The sequence below is a fragment of the Fukomys damarensis genome, unplaced genomic scaffold (genome assembly GCF_012274545.1).
Source record: "Fukomys damarensis isolate Sample0158 unplaced genomic scaffold, DMR_v1.0_HiC HiC_scaffold_10, whole genome shotgun sequence".
NCBI lineage: Eukaryota > Metazoa > Chordata > Mammalia > Rodentia > Bathyergidae > Fukomys > Fukomys damarensis.
Window position 1 is genome coordinate 13,997,520 of NW_022900922.1, and position 20,010 is coordinate 14,017,529.

General features: G+C 42.9%; 1 protein-coding gene across 1 annotated transcript in view; it reads left to right on the forward strand.

Annotated features, from left to right (window-relative positions):
• Nucleotides 1-20,010, forward strand: part of Pcnx2 (pecanex 2) — a 205,321-nt gene that overhangs the window by 98,205 nt on the left and 87,106 nt on the right. Inside the window, exons 21-22 of the mRNA XM_010622007.3 lie at nucleotides 11,663-11,804; nucleotides 15,041-15,218. Of these exons, the coding sequence (XP_010620309.1) occupies nucleotides 11,663-11,804; nucleotides 15,041-15,218 (320 nt within the window). The remainder of the gene's footprint in view (nucleotides 1-11,662; nucleotides 11,805-15,040; nucleotides 15,219-20,010) is intronic.

The window sequence follows — 20,010 nt, forward strand, 5'->3', positions numbered from 1 at the left end:
AAAAAAAAAAAAAAAAAAAAAAAAAAACAAAACCAAAAAACCAAAACCAAAACCAAAAAACAAAGTGGAGTTTAGTGGAATTATAAGAGAAAGAAAAAGAATGACTACATTATTGGAATTCATTGTTTACTTATTTGTTCACTTTAGAAATGCCCCTGAATATACTACCCATTCATCTAAAAGGTCACTGATTTCTCACATGATGCCATACCCTAGGACTGATGACACAGAAGTGGGTCTAACATCACAGAGCTATGATATAGTACAGCAGTGGGTGGCAAAGTGGAATAGGGTGCTATGCCCAGCCCTACAAGCAGACACTGAGAAGCAGAAGGCTTGGACCTTACTGGGGTGCTTACAGTTAGGTTTTTTGTCGTTGTTGTTGTTGTTGTTGTTTTGTTTCATGAGACAAGGTCTCACTATGTGGTTCAGGCTGGTCTTAAACCCACTATATAGACCACGCTGTCCTTGTGGTGATCCTCCTGCCTCAGCCTTCCAAATGCTGGGATTACAGTGCGCGCCATCACCTCTGGCTACAATTAGTTTTATGTTTCATTGGTTAAATCTTTCTAATTGGTTGGCTAAACATATAAACTGGAAAATATATGGCTTTGTATAATTAAATTTGGATTTGTATCTGGCACATAGTAGGTCTTTAATAAATATTGGTTGTAAACAAATGAATGAGTAGTGCATTGTAAATTCTCCTAAAGAAAGGCTTCCAGTGGGCTGGCACAAGCAGGCAAACTGCTGTAGGGCAAGGTGGGATGAGCTCATGTGCAGTTGTCTGTGAATAGTGTGCAAAAGCTTGCTGTTTCCTGAAAAACGCTATTATTTTTGGATACCTTAGAAAAAAATGAATCAAAGATTATATAAATAACAAGACATATCACTTGAAAATCTTATATAAGATATAATTTGTAAAAACTCACTACTTCTCTAATGAGCCCCAAATTTGTAATTCTTCAATGAGATTTTCTTTGCATTTTAGCGAATCTTGGCCATCAATGTGCAGATCGACTGCTATGTGCACGTGATAGACATGGTTCTGAAAGATATTGCTTTGTCTAACGTATTTTTGGTTTGTGTCAAAGTAACACATAGTTAGAAGTCAAATGGAACAAGTTGTAATGAAAAGCAGCAGACCCTGTCAGTGCTACTACCCCCCCATCTCTGATTCCTCTTCTCCAGGAAAAATTACTTCCGACTCTTTGGTATTTCTTCTGACTTTACATTGATACTTCTAACAACGATAATGTTCCTGTTCTGCTGCTTCTGATATTTCAGCTTCACTTAGCTAGTGGCTTCATCTTATGAAAGATAAAGGTTTTCCTCTTTCGTCTTCTCTAAAGCATTCACATTCCCTTTCCCCTTCCTTCCAACACAGTCTTTATATTATTTATATTATTGTTAAAATCTATTTACTTTTTAAGACTATCAAGTCTAAGTGTTCACTTGTCAGTCCAGCAGCATGCCAGGATGGCATTTCCTTTCTCACTCAGGTGTTGGGGGTTGCGGATGTGTGTGCTGTGCACTCACCTTTCCAATAGCTGTGTAACCAGCTCTCACTCCCATCTTCCACAAACACAGGCATGCCAGGCAGCCTGTCTACTACACCTATCTGCCTTACCTGCTCACTCCAGAATCGGCATGACCCCTTTTCACCCTTCTCCCAGTTTGGAGTGAGGCACAGGCTTCAGTCCCCTCAAAAGGTGTGTGTGCACAGGATGCTTGCCAACACCTCCCAGGTCTCAAAGCATTTGTCTCTCCTCTGTACTTCACAGATGATCTGTAGTGTACACCGGCAGGTGGTAGGTGCTTCTTTTTCAGGATTCTAAGGCATGGTCACATCATTCCGCAGAATTCACTGCTGCTTTGGGAAACCTGATGTTTTTTGACTGCTGGTCCTTTCTATATGACTAGGATTTTTCTCTCCAGGAAACTGTTTATGTAGAAACTGTTCTGTCAAGGCCTAGAGAATAGGCTTTGGGATAAGATCAGTGGACTGCTATCCTGGCTGTGTCCCTGATTAGCTGTGCTTAACATGGTGATTAAGCTTTGTCATCCATAACCAAGAGTCCCATACCAGAGAATTGTGGAGGAGTGGGATTATTAACCCAAGACATCTATAGCCTTTGGCACAGTCCTCAGAAGCAGAAAGTACCTCCTCCCCCATGAGTGCATCCTTCGCCTTCTCATCCTATGGTTCTGAAATGTTGTCATTTTGAGCCTTTCTTTATATCTCATTTCATCCATGATGCTGGGAAGTCAGAGACCCTGTGTAATCTTGATTTCCATGCCATGCAGTTTAGAAATTTTTTTGGTCAGTAGGTAGAAGTACTTTCCAAATGACTCATTACATAGATTTAATCCATAGGAATTGTCAAACCTAATGACACATACAAAATCTATTGAAATATACAGTGATAGCTAAAGGAACATGGCATCTGGCTGCAGAGCATCAGGGCTGCGCTGGTTCCCTGGCAAAATCCCGTCATGCTCACTCCACTTTACAGTGGAGTGACCAGGGCTAGTCCATCTGCCTGCCCTGCATTGAAATGCATCTGCTTTCCTGCTCCTTTAAAGCAGGAAATTCTGGATCCTCACAGCTCAAATCCTAATTCAAGATCTGAAGAAGGCTGTCTTCCTAAAGCCAAAACCATCCTGAGGATTTGTGATTAATTTTTAATTGCTGAGAAGGACCTATTTTAGTAGCATAAACATCTAAATAAAACACAACCTGAAAGCCCTTTAAGAAAATTTAAAGCTTTCAGTTGTAAGGAGTCATATATAAACTTGTAAATGGCATAATTAGTTTGCCATCATTTGCTCAAGGGCCTAGTATTCCAGGGAATAGAGAAATGATAATGCTCAAGTAATGTCTTTTTATGGTCTCTTTGCATATTCAGGACATTACAGAAAGGCAGTTATAAAGTATCATCGCAAAGGTTTTCTTTTTAACTTTGTATGACTACTGAGACAATTTGAGGACTTTAGAAACAAATTTATCATGTTATTACATTTGCAAGCTTTCCTTTTTATTAGCTTTTACAGTTGTTTCATAAGAAAAGACTCAAGTTTTTCTCTGAGAATTCAGAATTCCTGACTTGTACTTCTGTTACAGCTTCCTGAGAATTCAGAATTCCTGACTTGTACTTCTGTTACAGCTTCCTCTTATATTTTTGTGCACCTTTTGGTTTGTCTCCCTATCCCTTTAACTGTAAACGTTCAGTGTAAATTTGCTTATTCAAGGATGCCCTTATCTAGAGATTGAAGCAATACTGGTAGAAAGATTCTAAGGTAGGTAAGTATGATGGTTAGAGTGGAGAGCCAACTGGATCAGCTTCGAGATCCGCTTGGGGGATTGGTGGGGCACACCTCTGGGTGTGTCTGGGTGTGTCTGGGAGGCGTGGCCACACTGTATCTGGTCCTGAAGTCTTCCTCCTTGGCCCTACACCCCTGCTTAGCTTCTGGTCTCTGTGAACTGGTAGGCTTCTTTGCTCTGCCATAGCCTTCTCCCTTGATGCTTCTGCTTTGGAGTCAACAGACCATAGACAGAAATTCCTTTAAAAAGTGAGACGAATTAAACCTCTTCTTTTAAGTCGTGGGTGTGAGGTATTGGGACACAGCAGTGGGAAAGCGGACAGATGCAGCGAGAACGAAAGTGGAATTAATTTTTTGTCAGTAGGGCGAACAGAACTTGAACTCAGAGGTTTGGAGTTGGTGACCTCTGGAATTTGTTCCTGCTCTGTCCTTCCAGTATTTATCTTAGCTCTTTCCTCACGTCCTCCTCCATCTCTGCTTTGGCCGGATGCTGGAAAACTGCCCTGGGATTCGTGTCTCTCCGGATGGCTACCTCCCGTGCCATCCAGTGCTCGCTGGTGAGTGCAGTGTGAACGTACATGCTTCCCTCTCACCTGGGCTTCTCATGGAGTCAGAATCCACCCTTAGAAGGCACGATGGGCTGCTTGTCTGCCGTACTCACACTGCAGTGATCGCACATCCGTTCCCTGTGTGGTGGCAGTTGGGTAGTGCACAAGAGCTGATTTACACAGTTCGCCTAGTTCTCTCCATATAATCCTTTTACTTGGTGGGGGAAGGGTACTAGGGACTGAACCCAACTACATCCTCAGCTCTTTTTAATTTATTTATTTTTAAATTTGGAGACAGGCTCTTGCTAAGTTGTCCAGGCTGGACTCAAACTTGTGATCCCCCTTCCTGAGCCTCCCAGAGAACTGGGATTATAGGCCTGCATCTCCATGCCTTGTTCTTTTCTTTTCTTTCTTTCTTCTTTCTTTTTCTTTGTGACTAAGGGTTCTGTAAAAAAGTAATAAAGTATTTTTAACTAATAAATTACTGTTTTTTGGTCTTTTTTCCTTCAGAAGCCTGGTAGAGCTCCTTCATAGCTGTCATCTGGCTCTGTTTCCAGCTGAAGAACTGGTTATCATCTCTTAAATCTCCCGGTCTCGGCCATCCTCCCTGAATATGATCTGGCATATTCGATGCAGACCTCACAAACTCCCTGTTCCTGAGTCTGGGGACCAAGTAGTTGAGTCTCCTATAAGCCTGAATGTCTTAATCTCATGCCCTAAAGAGGACCTGGGTTGCGCTTTCACGCACATTCATACACACCTCCCTGTAGCTCAGGTGGCTGAAGTCTCACGGAACAAGTAATTTCACTCTCAAATATTTGGAAAGGCACGGATGGCAAATTCAGAGCATACCAGTGGTTTCCATTTTAATTGAAATTCACTGTTTTATGTGTTTCTGAGGTGTGTAAACTGAAATTCTTATGGCAAACCTGTTTTTGTTATCATGATCTACAGTAAAGCCTTTAGGACTGCAATGGGATTATGCCCCTCCACTGGAATCAGTCTTATCTCCACCACTGGAAAATATCATTTTCTAATAGCAAATGTGATAGCGTTTGAATATCTGACAGGCCCTCCCCTGCTAGATGGTTCCCGGGTTACTTCACAGTGATGAGCCTCTGCACGTTTCTTAATGCAAATGTTTTTCTAATAGCACCGAAGATGAGATTGACTTATATTTCCCTTTGTTCACTTTTTTTTTTTTTTTGCAGGAATCTAGCTAAGGTTGTCATGTTTCTCTAAATTGGTGACAAACATTGATAGAACTCTGTAAATGTATTTTTATAAGCAGGCTGAATTGCATTTGATGTGATGGCCTCAATCTGACACTGTTGATCGCTTAGAAATTGAGAAATCAAGAAAAAATCTTCATGTAGAAACTTAAAACTAAATGTCTGTACCTTAGAAAAGATTAAAATAGGAAATGTTTAATATTATATAGTTAGAAATCTTTTTGCTTTATAATGAAAAAAGCAATTCCAAGGGGTGGCTTTTTTTGAGTCCATCTTTGTTCAATTTAACTATCCAGAATTCCCCAAACACTAACAATGATAAGAGCATAATAACATCTACACAACCGCAGCTCTATTCCAGGTATTCTGCTGTGTACCTGAAGCACCAAACCAAATAAGATATAGCACCTGCCTTTGATAAACTCAAATCCTAGTGGGAAGATTAATATATAAATGAATATTACCCCATGCTGTGATAAGTACTAAAATTATAGAGTTCAGCACATACAGTCATGACACAAAGGAATAACATACTTTGCCTTGAGGTCAGAGGTAATATGTAGAGAAGGCCCAGGTCAGTGTCCAGCAGACAGCTGATAGGTACTGGCTAACTGACAGGAAGACAGTAAGGGGAAGATGACAGGTCTGCCGGAGCAGGCAGAAAGGGAATGTACCGTTTATAAAGCATTCAAATACAGTCACAAAACCTCTTAAAAGTTATTCCTCTGTACCATCACCATCAGCTGACAGTTCTAAATGGTGTCAGTGCTAAGTCCTGCTTCTACCAGGACGAACACTCTAGGTCTAGCCTGGCAGAGGCTGGCAGTGACTGCATTGGAAGCAGGGCCCATGGAGTCCCATAGAGTCCACATAGCATGAGGCTGGTCCTGTGAGAAAACCAGGAGATTCTCCAGCAGGAAAGTCTGAGGAGCATTCCAGGGAAGCACCCGAAGATACAGAGGCACAGAAAGCATAGTGTTTGGGGCAGCACAGACAAGAGAAATTCTTTTCAATAAATGGTGGAAGTCATTCAGATGGCAACATGGGGACACAGTGCTGGGTGCCTGTCTCGTACTGTACATGGTAACCAGTTCTGGAGGGTTTCTAGCTCTAGACCGGAAAAATAAAACAAAGCAAAGTCTTAGAGAAAAGTATAAGAGAATATGGTGAAAATATCTGTCTCTTAAAGAGCTGTGAAAGGAAGAAAAGTAAGTTAGGGCATGTTAATAGTATATATTCCTTTTCTATAACTATAAAAGATACATTAAAAGAGTGAAAAGTAATCATAAATGAGATATTATCTCAATATATATACTGACTGAAGATGCATACATAGGATGCCTAAAGAATTCCTAAAATTCGGTAAGGCAAAGACATGTAATCCAAGAGGGAGGCAATAGACATGGTGAGCTACTGTATTTTACAAAACTGTGTATTCAAATGGTCAGTAAACAGATGAGGTTTTTGATGAGATTAATCACTAAGGGAAATGTAATATAAAACCATAATAGGACACCAGCATGGCTGAAATGAAGAAAAGATCCTTTGGCAAGGATGTGGAGCAAACAGAAGGCATCTTTTGTGTGTAGTGTGTAGGAGTGAAGGAGTGTGTAGTAGCATGGTCACTTTGGAAAATGGTTTGGCAGAATCCTCTGGCGATTACTGGCAGCACACCCAACTACCTTGTGGTTTCACAGCCAGGTGTACACTTCACAGACACATGCACATGTGTTTATCCAAAGACGTGCAGGAATTGTCACAGCAGCACTCTTCATGAATAGCATAGGCCAGATCCCGACCAGATGCCCATCCTCAGTATGCTGGAAAATTAGGCCATGCATATTCACATAGCACATTCCTCTATGGCAATGAGGCTGAATGAACTACAACTGCACACAAAACTGTGCGTGACTCTCACATATAACATGCTTCCAAATCTGGAGCTAGCAACAAAGTCCTTGTCCTTACAGAGCTGAGGATTCATCAGGGGAAGTAGATGCTAAACAAATGCGCAAATAAATGAATAAGACAGGAGATAGGAATATGTTTTATAAGGAAGAAATAAATGGGTGAAGAGAAGTAGTGAAGAGAAGAGGCTCTTTCAATAGGGCAGTGGGGAGAGGACCCATGCAGAAGGTGAAATTTGAGTAGAGACTTGAAGGAATGAGGGAGCAAACCACGTAGCTAGGTGGAGAGGGTATTCCAGGTAGGACGTGGTAGGCGTGAAATCTGAGCACATGAGACTTTGGGGGACACTGTAGAGCAAAACCATAACACAGCCCGAATGTCCATCAGCCAATGAATGGATAAAGGAGATGTAGTAGTGCAATGGAGTACTACCAAGCCATAAAGGAGGATGAACTTGAGACATTTCTAGGTATGTGAATGTATCTTGAGACTACTCTTACGTGAAAGAAATCAGACACACATAATATTGCATTGTTTCTCTGGTGTAAATAAGGACTAAAGTGTATAATAGAAAATGTGAACTAGGAAGAGAATGTTCAGATGGGAAGGGGAACTAGGAAGAAGAGGTGAGAAAGGAAGGAAGGGAAAAGAAAAACAGAAGAGAGAAAAAATGGAAACAAAGCTTTTGTTAAATAAGGAGGTGAAGAGGGGTTAAAGGGAGGAGAGGGAAATAGGAAAAATGCAGGAGCAAGATATATCATGTGCAGGTACAAATTCTTTATGATAGTGCAATCATTATCTATAACTAAAATGTACCAATAAAATTAATTAGTTAAAAAAAGAAAAAAAACCTATACTACAAAGTAAAAGCTTACTTCTTGTTTATGCAAACTCCATGGGGATTTTGGTTCAAAGCGTCTGTCCCTTGAACAGTAGAGGGCCACAGTGACTTGTGGATGTATGTGTTGTACTTTTAAGGACGTTATTGAATCTTCACATTCTTGAGCAAGCAGAGAGTGAGAAGCAACACGGAGGATCATGCAAGCCATACTTAGCACCTCCACTTGGAGGTGACGTGTGTGATGCTCTTATCCTGTTGGCAGAAAGGAGCCTTAACAGTTCTTTCACAAAGACAAATAACTGGGAAACATAATCCCCAGCAGGGCATCACTTCCTAGCACCAGTTCTATGCTAAGGGAAGGATAAATTTTTGACGGTCACCTAAATAAAATTTATTTGCCTCACATTTTGTTATAATGAGAATGGGAAGCCATTGGTGATTCTCAAATGGAGTTGTGACAAAATCTTTAAAGTGCCCCTAGAAGCAAGACCAGTCTTAGGGAAGTTTTATTAGTCTAGATGAGAAAACGATGGTGGCTAGGCCCAAAATGATGGCGGCAGAGAAGAAAAATGTGCTTGAATTTGGGGGCAGGTTTCAAAGGTAGAGCCAATAGGATTTACTTATAGGTCAGATGTATAAAATATGGAGAGAGTAAGAAAAGATTTATCCTGAAAGCTCAGATGATTGAGTGATGGGGAAATCAAGCACCGGATTTGGGAGGAGGAGATTTTTACACCTTGGAAAGGACCAGTGAGATAGACTGAAATGTGTCAGTTATGGCAGTCAGGAAATCTCTGGACCCTGGCCATGTGCAGTTTTGAGCAGGTGTAGCTGCAAAAGCCCAGTGGCAGAAGTTTCCCCAGTATCTAGAAGACATAGAAGTGAGGTCATGAGGTACTGACAAGGCTCTCAGCAGCTTGGCTGTACAAAAAGCGATAGAGGAGATGCGGGTGCTGCACATGGGCAAGAGCTGTTGTGTGGCAAGAGAGGGCCTGTGCAGCCAAGATGGCGGGGAGCTTGAGGTCCAGTACCTCAGTGGGGCTCGGCTTCAGGAAGAGAAAGTGTGGTGATGACTGCATACTTATTTGTCACTGAAGGGGTGGGAAGGTGAGGGCATCAGTACCTTTAAGATTCCACTTTCTCTAGAAAGCAGTAGAATCATTTGCTTGGAGGAAATGGTAGAGAGGTCTTGAAGATTTTTTTTTTCTTAATTTTCATGTACTTTCACAAAAGATTAAAGTCCTTTCATCTAGTTGTGAAATGCATAATATACCTTGACTTTATTATGTTTAAAAGATAATTCATTGTGGAATAACACATTTCCAAATCTACCCTAGGAAGCATTACACATTGCCTGTTGAGAAAGCCCAAAGCTGAATTCCTACCCATCGTTCCTACTCTTTGAACTCAACTGTCTTCCAGCTTTCCTGACTCTTCCTCTATCTCATTGATCATTATGATTTCTTTCAATCTTTATCATTCCCCATTGCACCTCTCTTCGTTTATTAGGCTCCCTGTCAGGTGTCTGTTCTCACTGTGTTTTGTTCCCGTGTCATGAAAGCTTTTCACTCGGCCCAGTCTCCCCATTGCTGTCTTGTTCCCATGAATTCTTTTCAACTCAGATTTCTGAATGCCAGATTTCACTTCATGTTTTAAATCAAGTAAAGGTATTTTTGTTTGTTTTTGGGCTACAGAGATAATACCTTCTTATACTGAAGATAGGCCGTGTGAGAAGAGAGTAAAACATTAGTTTCAGTAGGGTGTATGCGTGCCCTTGTGTGTTTGTGTTTCTTCTGGAGGCCCCTTGCATAAAGTGCCAGGGGAGTCACTGGGAAATTAGGTCCTGGAATCTTGGGTGAGTGACTTGGAGGGGACAGCCTTGGTCACAAGTGTGACAGTGCCTTTCTGTCACAAGTTTTTTTGTTTTTCAATCCAGACTAAAACTAAGTAAAACAACAAAAATGATAGAATTCTACCCCCATGACCGAATATTGGGATGCATTTTTTTAAACCATAAACTGTTGAAGAATGTGATTCAGATGTGTGATGGAACTTCCATCCTCCCTGGCAGATGTAGACTCGACCCTGGGGCAGAGAGGGTGAAGCCCAGCAGAATGACTCCTTTGCTGCTGTCTGCTGGTGGATCCAGACTGTCACAGTGTCCAGGTTGCTGCAAAGTGAAAGCATATGACAGAGAACGGGTGGGCTCCCTGGGAACCTTGAGCCTGCCTTTGCTGTACTTCTCTCTGAGGCAGAAGCAGAGGGGATCTCAAGCCCTGGCTCTGGACTCCTAACACTAGAAAGGAGCTTTCTCTGCCTGTATTAAATTTCTCATCACTGGGACAAAGTACCCTACACCAACAACTTAAAGGAGAAGAGATTTATTTTGGCTCATTTTTTAAAAAAAGAGGATTCAGTCCATAGTTGATTGGTTCCAAGCAGAAATGGTATGGTAGTATGGCAGAGGGCATGGCAAAGGGAAAGGCCCTCAGCCCATGGCAGCTAGAAAGCAGAGAGAAAAGGGATGATCTTGGAACAAGAAAACACCCTTCCAGGTCATGCCTCCAATGACCCACCTCCAACCAAGCCCCACCTGTGAATACAAGACTTTGGGATTTATTTGGATCTAATCCGTAACATCTGGCCCTGGCCCCTCCAAAAAACTGAAGTCCATCTCATGATGTAAAATATATTTAGTCCATCTCTAAGGGTTGCCATCTCTGGGACAAATACCAAACACCACAACTTAAAGGAGGAGAAATTTATTTTGGCTTACGGGTTTAAGAGAGTTCAGTCCATGGACAGCTCCAAGGCAGAAACAGTATGGCAAAGGGGCATGGTGGAAGGAAGATTCTTACTCTGTAGCAGCTAAGAAACAGAGAGGAAGGAGGAGCCAAGGACAAGAATACACACCCTTCCAGGTCATGCCTCCAATGACCCAGCTCTAACCAGGCCCCACTTCCAAAGTGAAACTGAGTGGGGCACATTTTAGATCTAAGTCAAAATACCGCTCCTAATGTGGTCCAGGAAATTTGTGCTCTGACCAGAGAGAGCAGCCCCTGCTCACTAGCCCAGCTAGTGAGGCAAGAGGTGCTGCAAGTAGGTATCCATCACCCACCAGGAGGGCAGCAGAGAGGGAGGATTCTTTTCCAGTAGGAGTCTCAGGGGATGGACGGGACACAGAAAATGGAATCAAAAGACAAATGGTTCTAGTCACACCCCCAAGAGTTGGTAGAGACTGAAGTCAAATCTAAACTGGTCTGACTTAAAAATCTTAGCCATTAATAGACATCACTGTCCCATTCTCCATTATCATGAAGTTTAGAAAAATGTAGTAGGTTCTGAATGATGGGTTTGAGGATCAGCTTTCTCTTCATTGTATATACTGTCCAGGGATTTGATTATAGATTTAAAGATTAAAAAGATAAAGAGAAAAGCCCAGACACCAGTCCCAAGTGTAAAATCAGTCCAGGGGATTATTTTCCAATCCTGCATCCTTTCTACCTCACTCATTGGACAACTTGACACTTTCTGCAAGACAGCGTTGCATTGGTGCCAGTAACCTATCTGCAGAAGTCAATCGACCCAAGGACTTGGATGCTGACCTGAGTCACTGTACATTATTGGTTTGAACTGTGCAGAAGCAAAGCTGAGAGGTGCTCCCTGGAGAGAAAATCCTTACCACTTCTAGCTTCTGGAGTCCTCAGCAATTTTGAAGTGGAGAGGGAATATCACTTGTTATTAATTCTGTATTTAAGGAAAAATACTTTGTGACTGGCTGTTCTAAGTGGTTTTTGTATTTCTTTCAGATGTCACCCATTTAATGTGGTTTGAAAGACTCTATGTTTGGCTTCAGTGTTTTGAAAAATATATCTTGTACCCAGCAATAATTCTGAATGCCCTTACCATTGATGCATTTTCAATAAGCAATTACCGGAGACTTGGCACCCAGTAAGTGAAGAATGGTTTATTCTTTTAAAGATGTGGATCACAGCAATTTCAGAATTTCGTGAATTTTCTCTCAACAGGCTACAGAAGAAACCAACTTTTACTGACTAATTACTGACCACATAAAAGTAGTCCTTACTAGTCTTTTACTCACACCCACCAAAGTAGATAGTAACTGTGGAGTGTGACTAGGGTGCATGGAAGTCAGAGCAGCTTGAAGTGATGTTGTGAGTAAATGTCAGTAGATTTGAAAACCATCCTCTGAAGCTTAGTCAGGGAAGCTAAGGAGATGACGGAAGCACAGTGTGAGCCTGGGATTCCTGGAGTCCTCGCTACCACACCCAGAGCATTCAGAGCTGCCTGTGCCATCTCATTTAGCACATACTCTATCATTTTGTACTTGAGGGAGGGGGGCAGTTAATCACTGCCACTGTTCTCTGCATTTATCAAGAGGAGTTTCATAATTCAGAAACTGGAGCACGAGACTTCATACTGTCAAGACGCCCATTTTTTTCAAAAGATTAACAGTGCACAGTGGATTCATTGGTTTCTTATATTAAAATTAATTCTGAATTTACAAATGGAAATGTACTTGATAATTTGGGGATTTGCCACGCTGACAAAAGGTGAGAGTCGATGCTTAAATCTATTATTAGTGTAGGAGGACGTGAAAGAGATTCTTTCTGAGACTTTCTCATTAGTCGCGTTGCTAGAAAACTACATATCCAGGCCAACCCTGATGCTAATCCCAAGCATATTAATTCAGACCCATTCTTTTGTTCAGGGCGTGATGAGGCTACATTAATTAATATTTGCCAAAGATTGAGCAAGCTAAGAGCATTTTAATGCTCTTTGGGACTTAGAGTAGATGCAGAGTCACAGAAATCAGACCCTAAACAAAATGATTCCATGACTTTTCTGTCTTTTTTTGGGCTCTGTCTTCCTTCAAGTCCAGACCTGTTTTGGATAAACCAGGACAAGAGTTCTATGCCCTTTGGTACTTAAAACCCTAGACTTCAGACCCAAGGATAAAATTTGGTCACACCAGATAGATAAGCAGAGGGTGTGATGGCAGACCTGTTGTACAGCTGAGATAAGGCCCAGACCAGGAGATGGCTCCACTTCTCAACATGGTGCACTTCTTCTAGCAGCCAGGATTACCAGCAGGCACAGCCATCCTTGACCCATGACTTCTCCTTGAAGTGGGCACTCATCCACAGTCAAAATGGAAGGCAGGAGCATGAAAAGCCTGTACCTAAAATCCAAAGTGTCCTCAGTCTTGAGCTGCCCTGTCACTGGGGTTCCTTAGGAGGGTGTTGGCTGCCCAGAAGAGACTTTTGTACTCTGGGCTGCTGTCTGAGGCACCTGGAACTGAGGTCCTATTTTCATACCATCTCAGCATGGTGGCATGGGTGGCCCAGTGGCAGAGAAAGGTAGGCTACGAAGCAAGGGTTGGCTTCATTGCACAAGAAAAGGACTGAGTGCTGAGGTTACAGAACTTCCCCCATGGAATCAGGGATAGTTCCCTCAGAAGCCAAATCCAAGCCCGTCCAAGCCTGTTGAACACTGTCTTTGGGCACAACCTACCTTGTGCATCCTGGGGCAGAGGAGAAATAAGTTAAGCCTTGCTTGGGTCTGCAGGGAGATAAAAGATCAGATTGAGGCATATAGAACTGCCAACATTAGAGCTTTTTTTTTTTGCAGTAAAAGTGACAGTTTTGCACCTGATAGGTGAAAGAATTTTAAAAGCACTTTAAAAAATATTTTCCTTGAGATATGATAAATGGACATATTTGTAGGTTACAGTGTGCCATTTACATATGTATCATCTATGTATACACATATACCCCATATATATTATATACTGGGTATAAGGAGAAGATCAGAGCAATGGCACATCCATCACCTCTGATGTTCATTTCTTTGTGTTGGGAACACTCAAAATTCTCTCGGCTAGCTCTTTTGAAGTATTCAGTTAGTTGTCATCGATCATTGCTGTTCTACTGAAAGCATTTTCTAACTGTCCTCATACTGGACAAGATATTAATAATGCCCGTAATGGTTCATGGTCCAGGACTCTCCTAGGCCTAGAAAAGCTAGAAGCACAGCCCAGTGATTTGCTAGATCTGCTGGAAAGAAAACTTTGCTTTTGAGGACAGATATTCTTGAGAACTTTCCCACTGTGCCCTCCAGTTCTCATGCAGTATGTCATGGCTGCAGGGGAATTTGGGTTCTTCGGGAAGACAGGCTGAAGGAGGCCACTCTTTACTCTGGGCTGCACTGTGTTCATCACCTGCCTTCTAGTTTTTTTTTTGTTGTTTTTTTTTTTGGTACCGGGGATTGAATTCGGGTCCTTGCGCTTGCAAGGCAGGCCACCGAACCTCTGAGCTAAATCCCCAGCCCTTCGTGCCTTCTAGTTTTGAGATTGCTCATTGCTGGCTGCCATCTGGGGAATTATATACATTACATGCATATAATATGCTCTTTAATAACCTGAATCTCTGGAGTCCGAGAGCTCAGTCTTCAAAGCAAAGTCCAGGAAGAGAATTTCTTTGCCTGGTCTACTTGATTGAACTCCTCCACTGAAGACCTATGCTATGGGAAAAAAAAAGCCTATGATTTGAAGGGGAAAAAATGAGGAGGATCATGACAAGCTTATGTTCACTAGGATGACAAATATCCTGAAAAAGATTGGAGGTTAATATGTACAAACAAAAACTGGCTTTATTAAGACTCAGGTTTTCTTTGCTCAGAGCTGAATGTTGGCCATTGTCATGCTGTTGTTTCAGTCAAATTACTTTACCGTGAATTGGTTAATGCTGAGCAGACTATAGTGGAGACAGAGTGCTGTTTTCTAACTGGGCAAAGTTTCTTTCCATGGAACTTTCCTCATTGCTGAAGTCTTTAGCCCAGCGAGCCCAAATGAGCTCTGTATCCTTGTAGAAGAGCACAGAGAGTTAGAAAAGCAGCCTCTGATGGAAGTGGAAAGACAATCTGACTCTGGGGGAGCCGCTCTGGACTGATGGGTTCTAGTTTGGCCCAGTGAGATTTTGGACCAGTTACTCAAGTGCCCTTCAGCCCCCTCCCATGTAGGATGCAGATAGTAGCAGGGCCTCTCTCTGGCCGTCAGTGCCTGTGAAGAGAGTATCACAGCATCGTATTCAGGAAACCATAGTTCTCATAGGTCACCTGGCAGTCTGCATCTGTCATTTACCCACCCTCTTCTCTCCTTTCCACAGCTGGGACATTTTCCTGATGATAATCGCTGGCATGAAGCTGCTGCGGACCTCTTTCTGTAACCCAGTTCACCAGTTTATTAACTTGAGCTTCACTGTCATCTTTTTCCACTTTGACTACAAAGACTTGTCAGAGAGTTTCTTGCTGGATTTCTTCATGGTGTCCATCTTATTCAGCAAGGCAAGTTAAATGGTTGTTTTCCTCATTTTTAACACCTGGAAGGGGCATTTCTCATCAAATATTTCAAGAGTTAAAAGTGTTTTCTTTATAAAAAAAATTTTAGGAGGAAATGAAATTGAATCATTTGTGTATGTTATACTCCTGCCACCCTGTAGGGGGAAATCCCCATGGAATGTAACTATTCCATTGACTTGCTAAAAATCACTAATTAAAATGAATCAGTCTTTAATGTGGCTTGAAATTTATCTCTGCTTACACTCTCATTATAGGACTTCACTAGATCTTAACATGCTCTGAACTAAATTAAAGATGAGCAGCCAGACATACTTATTTAATTTTTTTACTTTGCCTGGAGGTAAGGCTTGAGACCTGGTGTCTGAGGGTGAGGTCCCTTGGGGTGTTCTCATTCCCAGAGTTTGTCTCAAGTCACGATTTCATCTACTTTGAGTTTGACCATGTCAGTAAGCAATGCCAGTGACAATTCAGGGAGACCCTCTGGATACTTGAGAGTGCCTCCATGGCTATATTTGTCAGGTTTGTAAAGGGAGAGGAAGGATCTGGAGCACTGCCTCGTGAGTGTTCCCTGGCAGGGTTTCTTTCTCGCTGTGCTTGCACTCACACCCTGTGTTTAACACAGTGGCCCACACTGACTTTACCAGCTCCTTATCCTGTTGCTCAATAGTTTTAAATATTAAGGGCCTTTCCCCCTGAATTTCATTTTTTATCTTTTATGTGCCAATTTTGCTAATTTTCTTGTTATTCTTTGTCATTTCTTCCTACTAGCTTTCTCTTTGCTTCCTTTAGGTAACAAAAAAATGATAACTATCGTATTGTACCAAAGACTCCCCATAGAGAGCGTCATCATGCCATCTCTGCTTGTAAGTCTTCTCTCTTCCCTCTAGCTGAGCCCTGAACCTTCAGTGCCCTGACCCTTCCTGTGTCCTCTTCTCCAGGTCTCTCTCTCTGACTTCTACAGTGTGCCTCGGTGTCCATATTTCATCCCTGACCCTAGCCTTGGTGTCCCTCAGCCACAAGCTCGTTCCTTGTGTTTGTATGAGCTCTCTTTGGTTCTGATCAGTCTTCTCCATGTGTCTGATTTCACATCACAGGCTTCCCTTTCTGTTCTTCTTTCTTACCTCAAATCACTTTAAAGTTGTAGCCTATGATCTTCAAGGCATTTATGAAGTTTTTACCTATAATTGTCCTACTCGAAGGGGTAGGAGCTTGTCATCAGCTGTGATATGTGCTGGGATGGTTCAGTTCCTGACTCTGGCATTATTTATATTTCAATGTGAATATATTTCTTTCTGAACCTCATTTTCCTATACAATGGAAAATAATGCCAATTTCACCTGAGTGTTAAAAGGATTGTGAAATATGTTTTAAAGTAGAATTTACTCTGCAAAAACAAAGTTGAGCTTTTGGAGCCAGATATAAGTAGAAAAAGAGAAGCCACATACTGTTTGTGAGGAATGTGCTGGGTAAGCTGTGCTGCAGGTAAAAAGGTACCAGGCAGAGAGCAGCCGGGTGGTTTCAAGTGACTCCATAGCTTCTGTAGGAGTGGCTTTTGCTGGCCTGGCACAGGCAGTCTTCCTCATCGCCTTGTCTGCTGGTCAGCTGAGGGCCAGGCAGCCGCTGCTTGGCCAGGCACAGGTGTCTAGCTGAACAGACGAATGTGCACAGCTCACCCATCCTATCCAGGAGGACATGCAGACTCATGCTGTGGAGAGCGGGGCGACAGACCATGGTCTGAACCAGATCCACAGAGACCTGGTGGCTGCAAGCACTCAGCTTTTGCTTTGCTGTAATCTTTTTGAAGCACCAATTAAATGCTAACAGTTTTGGGCTGAACCATAGTTGCAGCTCTCTTATTTTCTCTAATTGAGGGAGATTAGCAAATGCAATTTGAATAATCTGCTTTTAGATTGGGATAATGGCTGAGTCTAAAAGAAAAAGAGCAAGAAAAGCAACTGAAACAAGGGGGAAAAAAGCCAGACAATGAATGGCCAGAGAGTGGGACTGAGTACTGGGCCTGCCTGGCTTCCCCGATTGCCTGCTCATCCCTTATCACCAGAGAGCAGACAACAGTGAGCTTCCTGGAATGAAGAACGAGAACTTACTCCCTGAAAACAAAAATACAGTGAAGGAAATGGATTGCATTTATGATCGTGATATAAAATGACGGTGGCAGGGATCAGCTGCAGTTAGTGTCTCCTGCAGAGTTTCTTCGTGCATATCGCAAGTGGGGCTCTCTCCATTCTCCTCACTTTCCCTTAGAGGCTTCCTAGAAATCTCCAGGGTTGGGTTTTCAGCCTCACAGTTCTAGGTCACTGACTGCTTGATGTGTGAGTTCACCTGTCCAGTCGACTCATGGGAGTCCTGCCCTGACAGTCCTCCACATCACCACTCTCCCAGCCCTGCCCCCATGTGCCTGAGTACAGAGCTTTGTCATCCTGGAAGCCTCCTCGCAGAGGGTTGTGAGATTGATGAAGAGACATCTGGGCAAGTATCTGGTTTCCATGTGTCCCCCAATGTGGGGACGTGTAATTACTATGAGCCTGTAGCCCCTGATCCTCAAGGCTTCTCAGGAAGAAAGAAAGAAGTGACCAGAGAGACTGAGCTCAAGGCTCCAGGAGGTCAGGGAGGGTTAGATGGCCTCCAGCATGTCCAGGTGTTGCCTGCATGTTTCTGTCCATCTCTTTAAATTCCCATCCCTCTGAGCTCTGAGAGGGGAATATTGCTCAGTCTCCTGTGTCTGCCAGAGCTGGTGGAAAGTGAGGAATGACCAATTTCCAGGCCAGAGTCCATGGGGACAGATGTAGTGGTTATTGACACAGTGGGTGGTCACTTCCATGCATGGTACAGTGGCCTGGACAGAGGCACCTCTGAGATCCATTCTGAGTCATGGGGGCCTTCACCACACACCCTCTAGGAAATCTCCTTGGGATATCATGCTCGACCTTTCTCACTCCTTCCTTCTCTCAGGCCCTTTCATTCCTCTGTCCTCTGCCCAATGGTCATGCTTTTCTTTAAGAACTCATGTAATACACTGGTAACATTGCTTGTATGTCGAGGTCTTTGCAGAATCCCTTTCGTGTTCTCCTACTGGCCCAGAGAACATCCTTAGAGACTACCCTGTCTTGAAAGTCTTAGTAACATAGTTCTGAGAAGCTGTAGAGGCATGACTTGAGAAAGTCCTGCCATCTGAAACCCTGCTAGCATTTCAGAACCCATTAAATCTGAAATTCTACAGACCATTAGTTCTGGTGCTTTTGCTGTTTAGGAAATTAAAATTAATGGGTAAGGTGCTTTTATGATAATGCCTTATGACTATCACACCAGAGACATACTAGGAGCCATGTTATGGATGACTGCAATTAGTGTGCAAGTTATTTGAAGGAGTCTCTAAATGACATTTCTATTTCACCAGTGCAGGTGCATAGTTTTGGATTAAAATAGAGACACATTTTTTCTTAGAATGCATGCTTCTACAAAAGTACTTGTTCAGAATACTTTGTTCAGAAAAGTAGTCATTCATTCCTTGAGTGTTCACCAGGAGCCAGGCATTGCCCTGGAGCCAAAGGTGACTCATTGTAGGAATGACCATAGGTTCCTGTCTTAGTTACTTCTCTCGTTGCTGAGACAAAATACCTGACACTCACAGTTAGAGGAGGAAAGGTTTATTTTGGCTCACAGTTTGTAGTAGTTTCAGTTCATAGTTGGCTGGTTCCAAGGCAGGGTGTCATGGCAGAAGGTCATGGCAGAGGAGAAACAGTTCATGGAAAGCAGAAGGCAGCAAAGTGTCAGAGAAGAAGCAGCAACCACAGAAGCCCTCTTTCTGCCCCTTGTGTTCTATCCAGGCTACCCACTCCTAGGGTGGGTAGCACTCACACCCAGAGAGGGGCACCATTAATCCCAGCATCACACAGTGAATCCATCCCAGCATCACATCCTTAATCCCAGCATCACAGACTCTAGATCCAGTCACCTCCAAAAAGCTCCTTCTACAGCCACATGATTTACAAACAAGCCAGAACAGTACTTCTCTGGGCTCTCCACAGGCCAGGTGCCATGCTGATGCCTTAGTGTACATTCACATGCTTAATCTGCACATGCATTTGTGAGAGGGTGCTCCTTATTTAACAGGCGAGGAAGCTGAGACACAGAAATTAAATGAGTTGTGGAAGAACTTCTCATTTTAAAAAGAGAGCAAAATGCAAACATAGACCATCTGGTAAAATCTCTGTGGTACTGCTTGAGGAGTCCAGGAAGAGAAGGAGGTGGAGCTGCAGGGAGCCTTTAAGAGCACGCATGGCAGTGTTACTGATCCAGCCTGTAGAATCAGAGCAGGATGCTCACCTGGAGCCTTGAAGATGACTACAGTGAGGAAAGAGGGAAAGTGAGTTGCACAGAGTGGAAGTCGCAGAAACACAGGTGTGGTGGCTGTCCTAGGAGCTGCAAGATGGTATGAAAATATGGGAGGGAAGGGTGTGGTCGGGGTGGTGGTGGGTGGAACTGCAGGTGGCATTAGGAGTAAGACAAGGGACTGAGCGTTCCATGCTGCAGATTGTGTAAGCTGAATTTGCGAGGTGGTGGGGTGGGGAGATCTCAGTTGCATTCAGAAATTCATTTGCATTCAGTCTCTTCATTGGGAGGCTGAGGCAGAAGATCACAAATTTGAGCTCAGCTTGGGCAACTTAGCAAGACCTTGTTTCAAAATAAAAAATGACAAGGACTGGGAATGCAGTTTGTACAGTGCAGAGGTCCTGGGTTCAAAGGAAGGAAGGGAAAG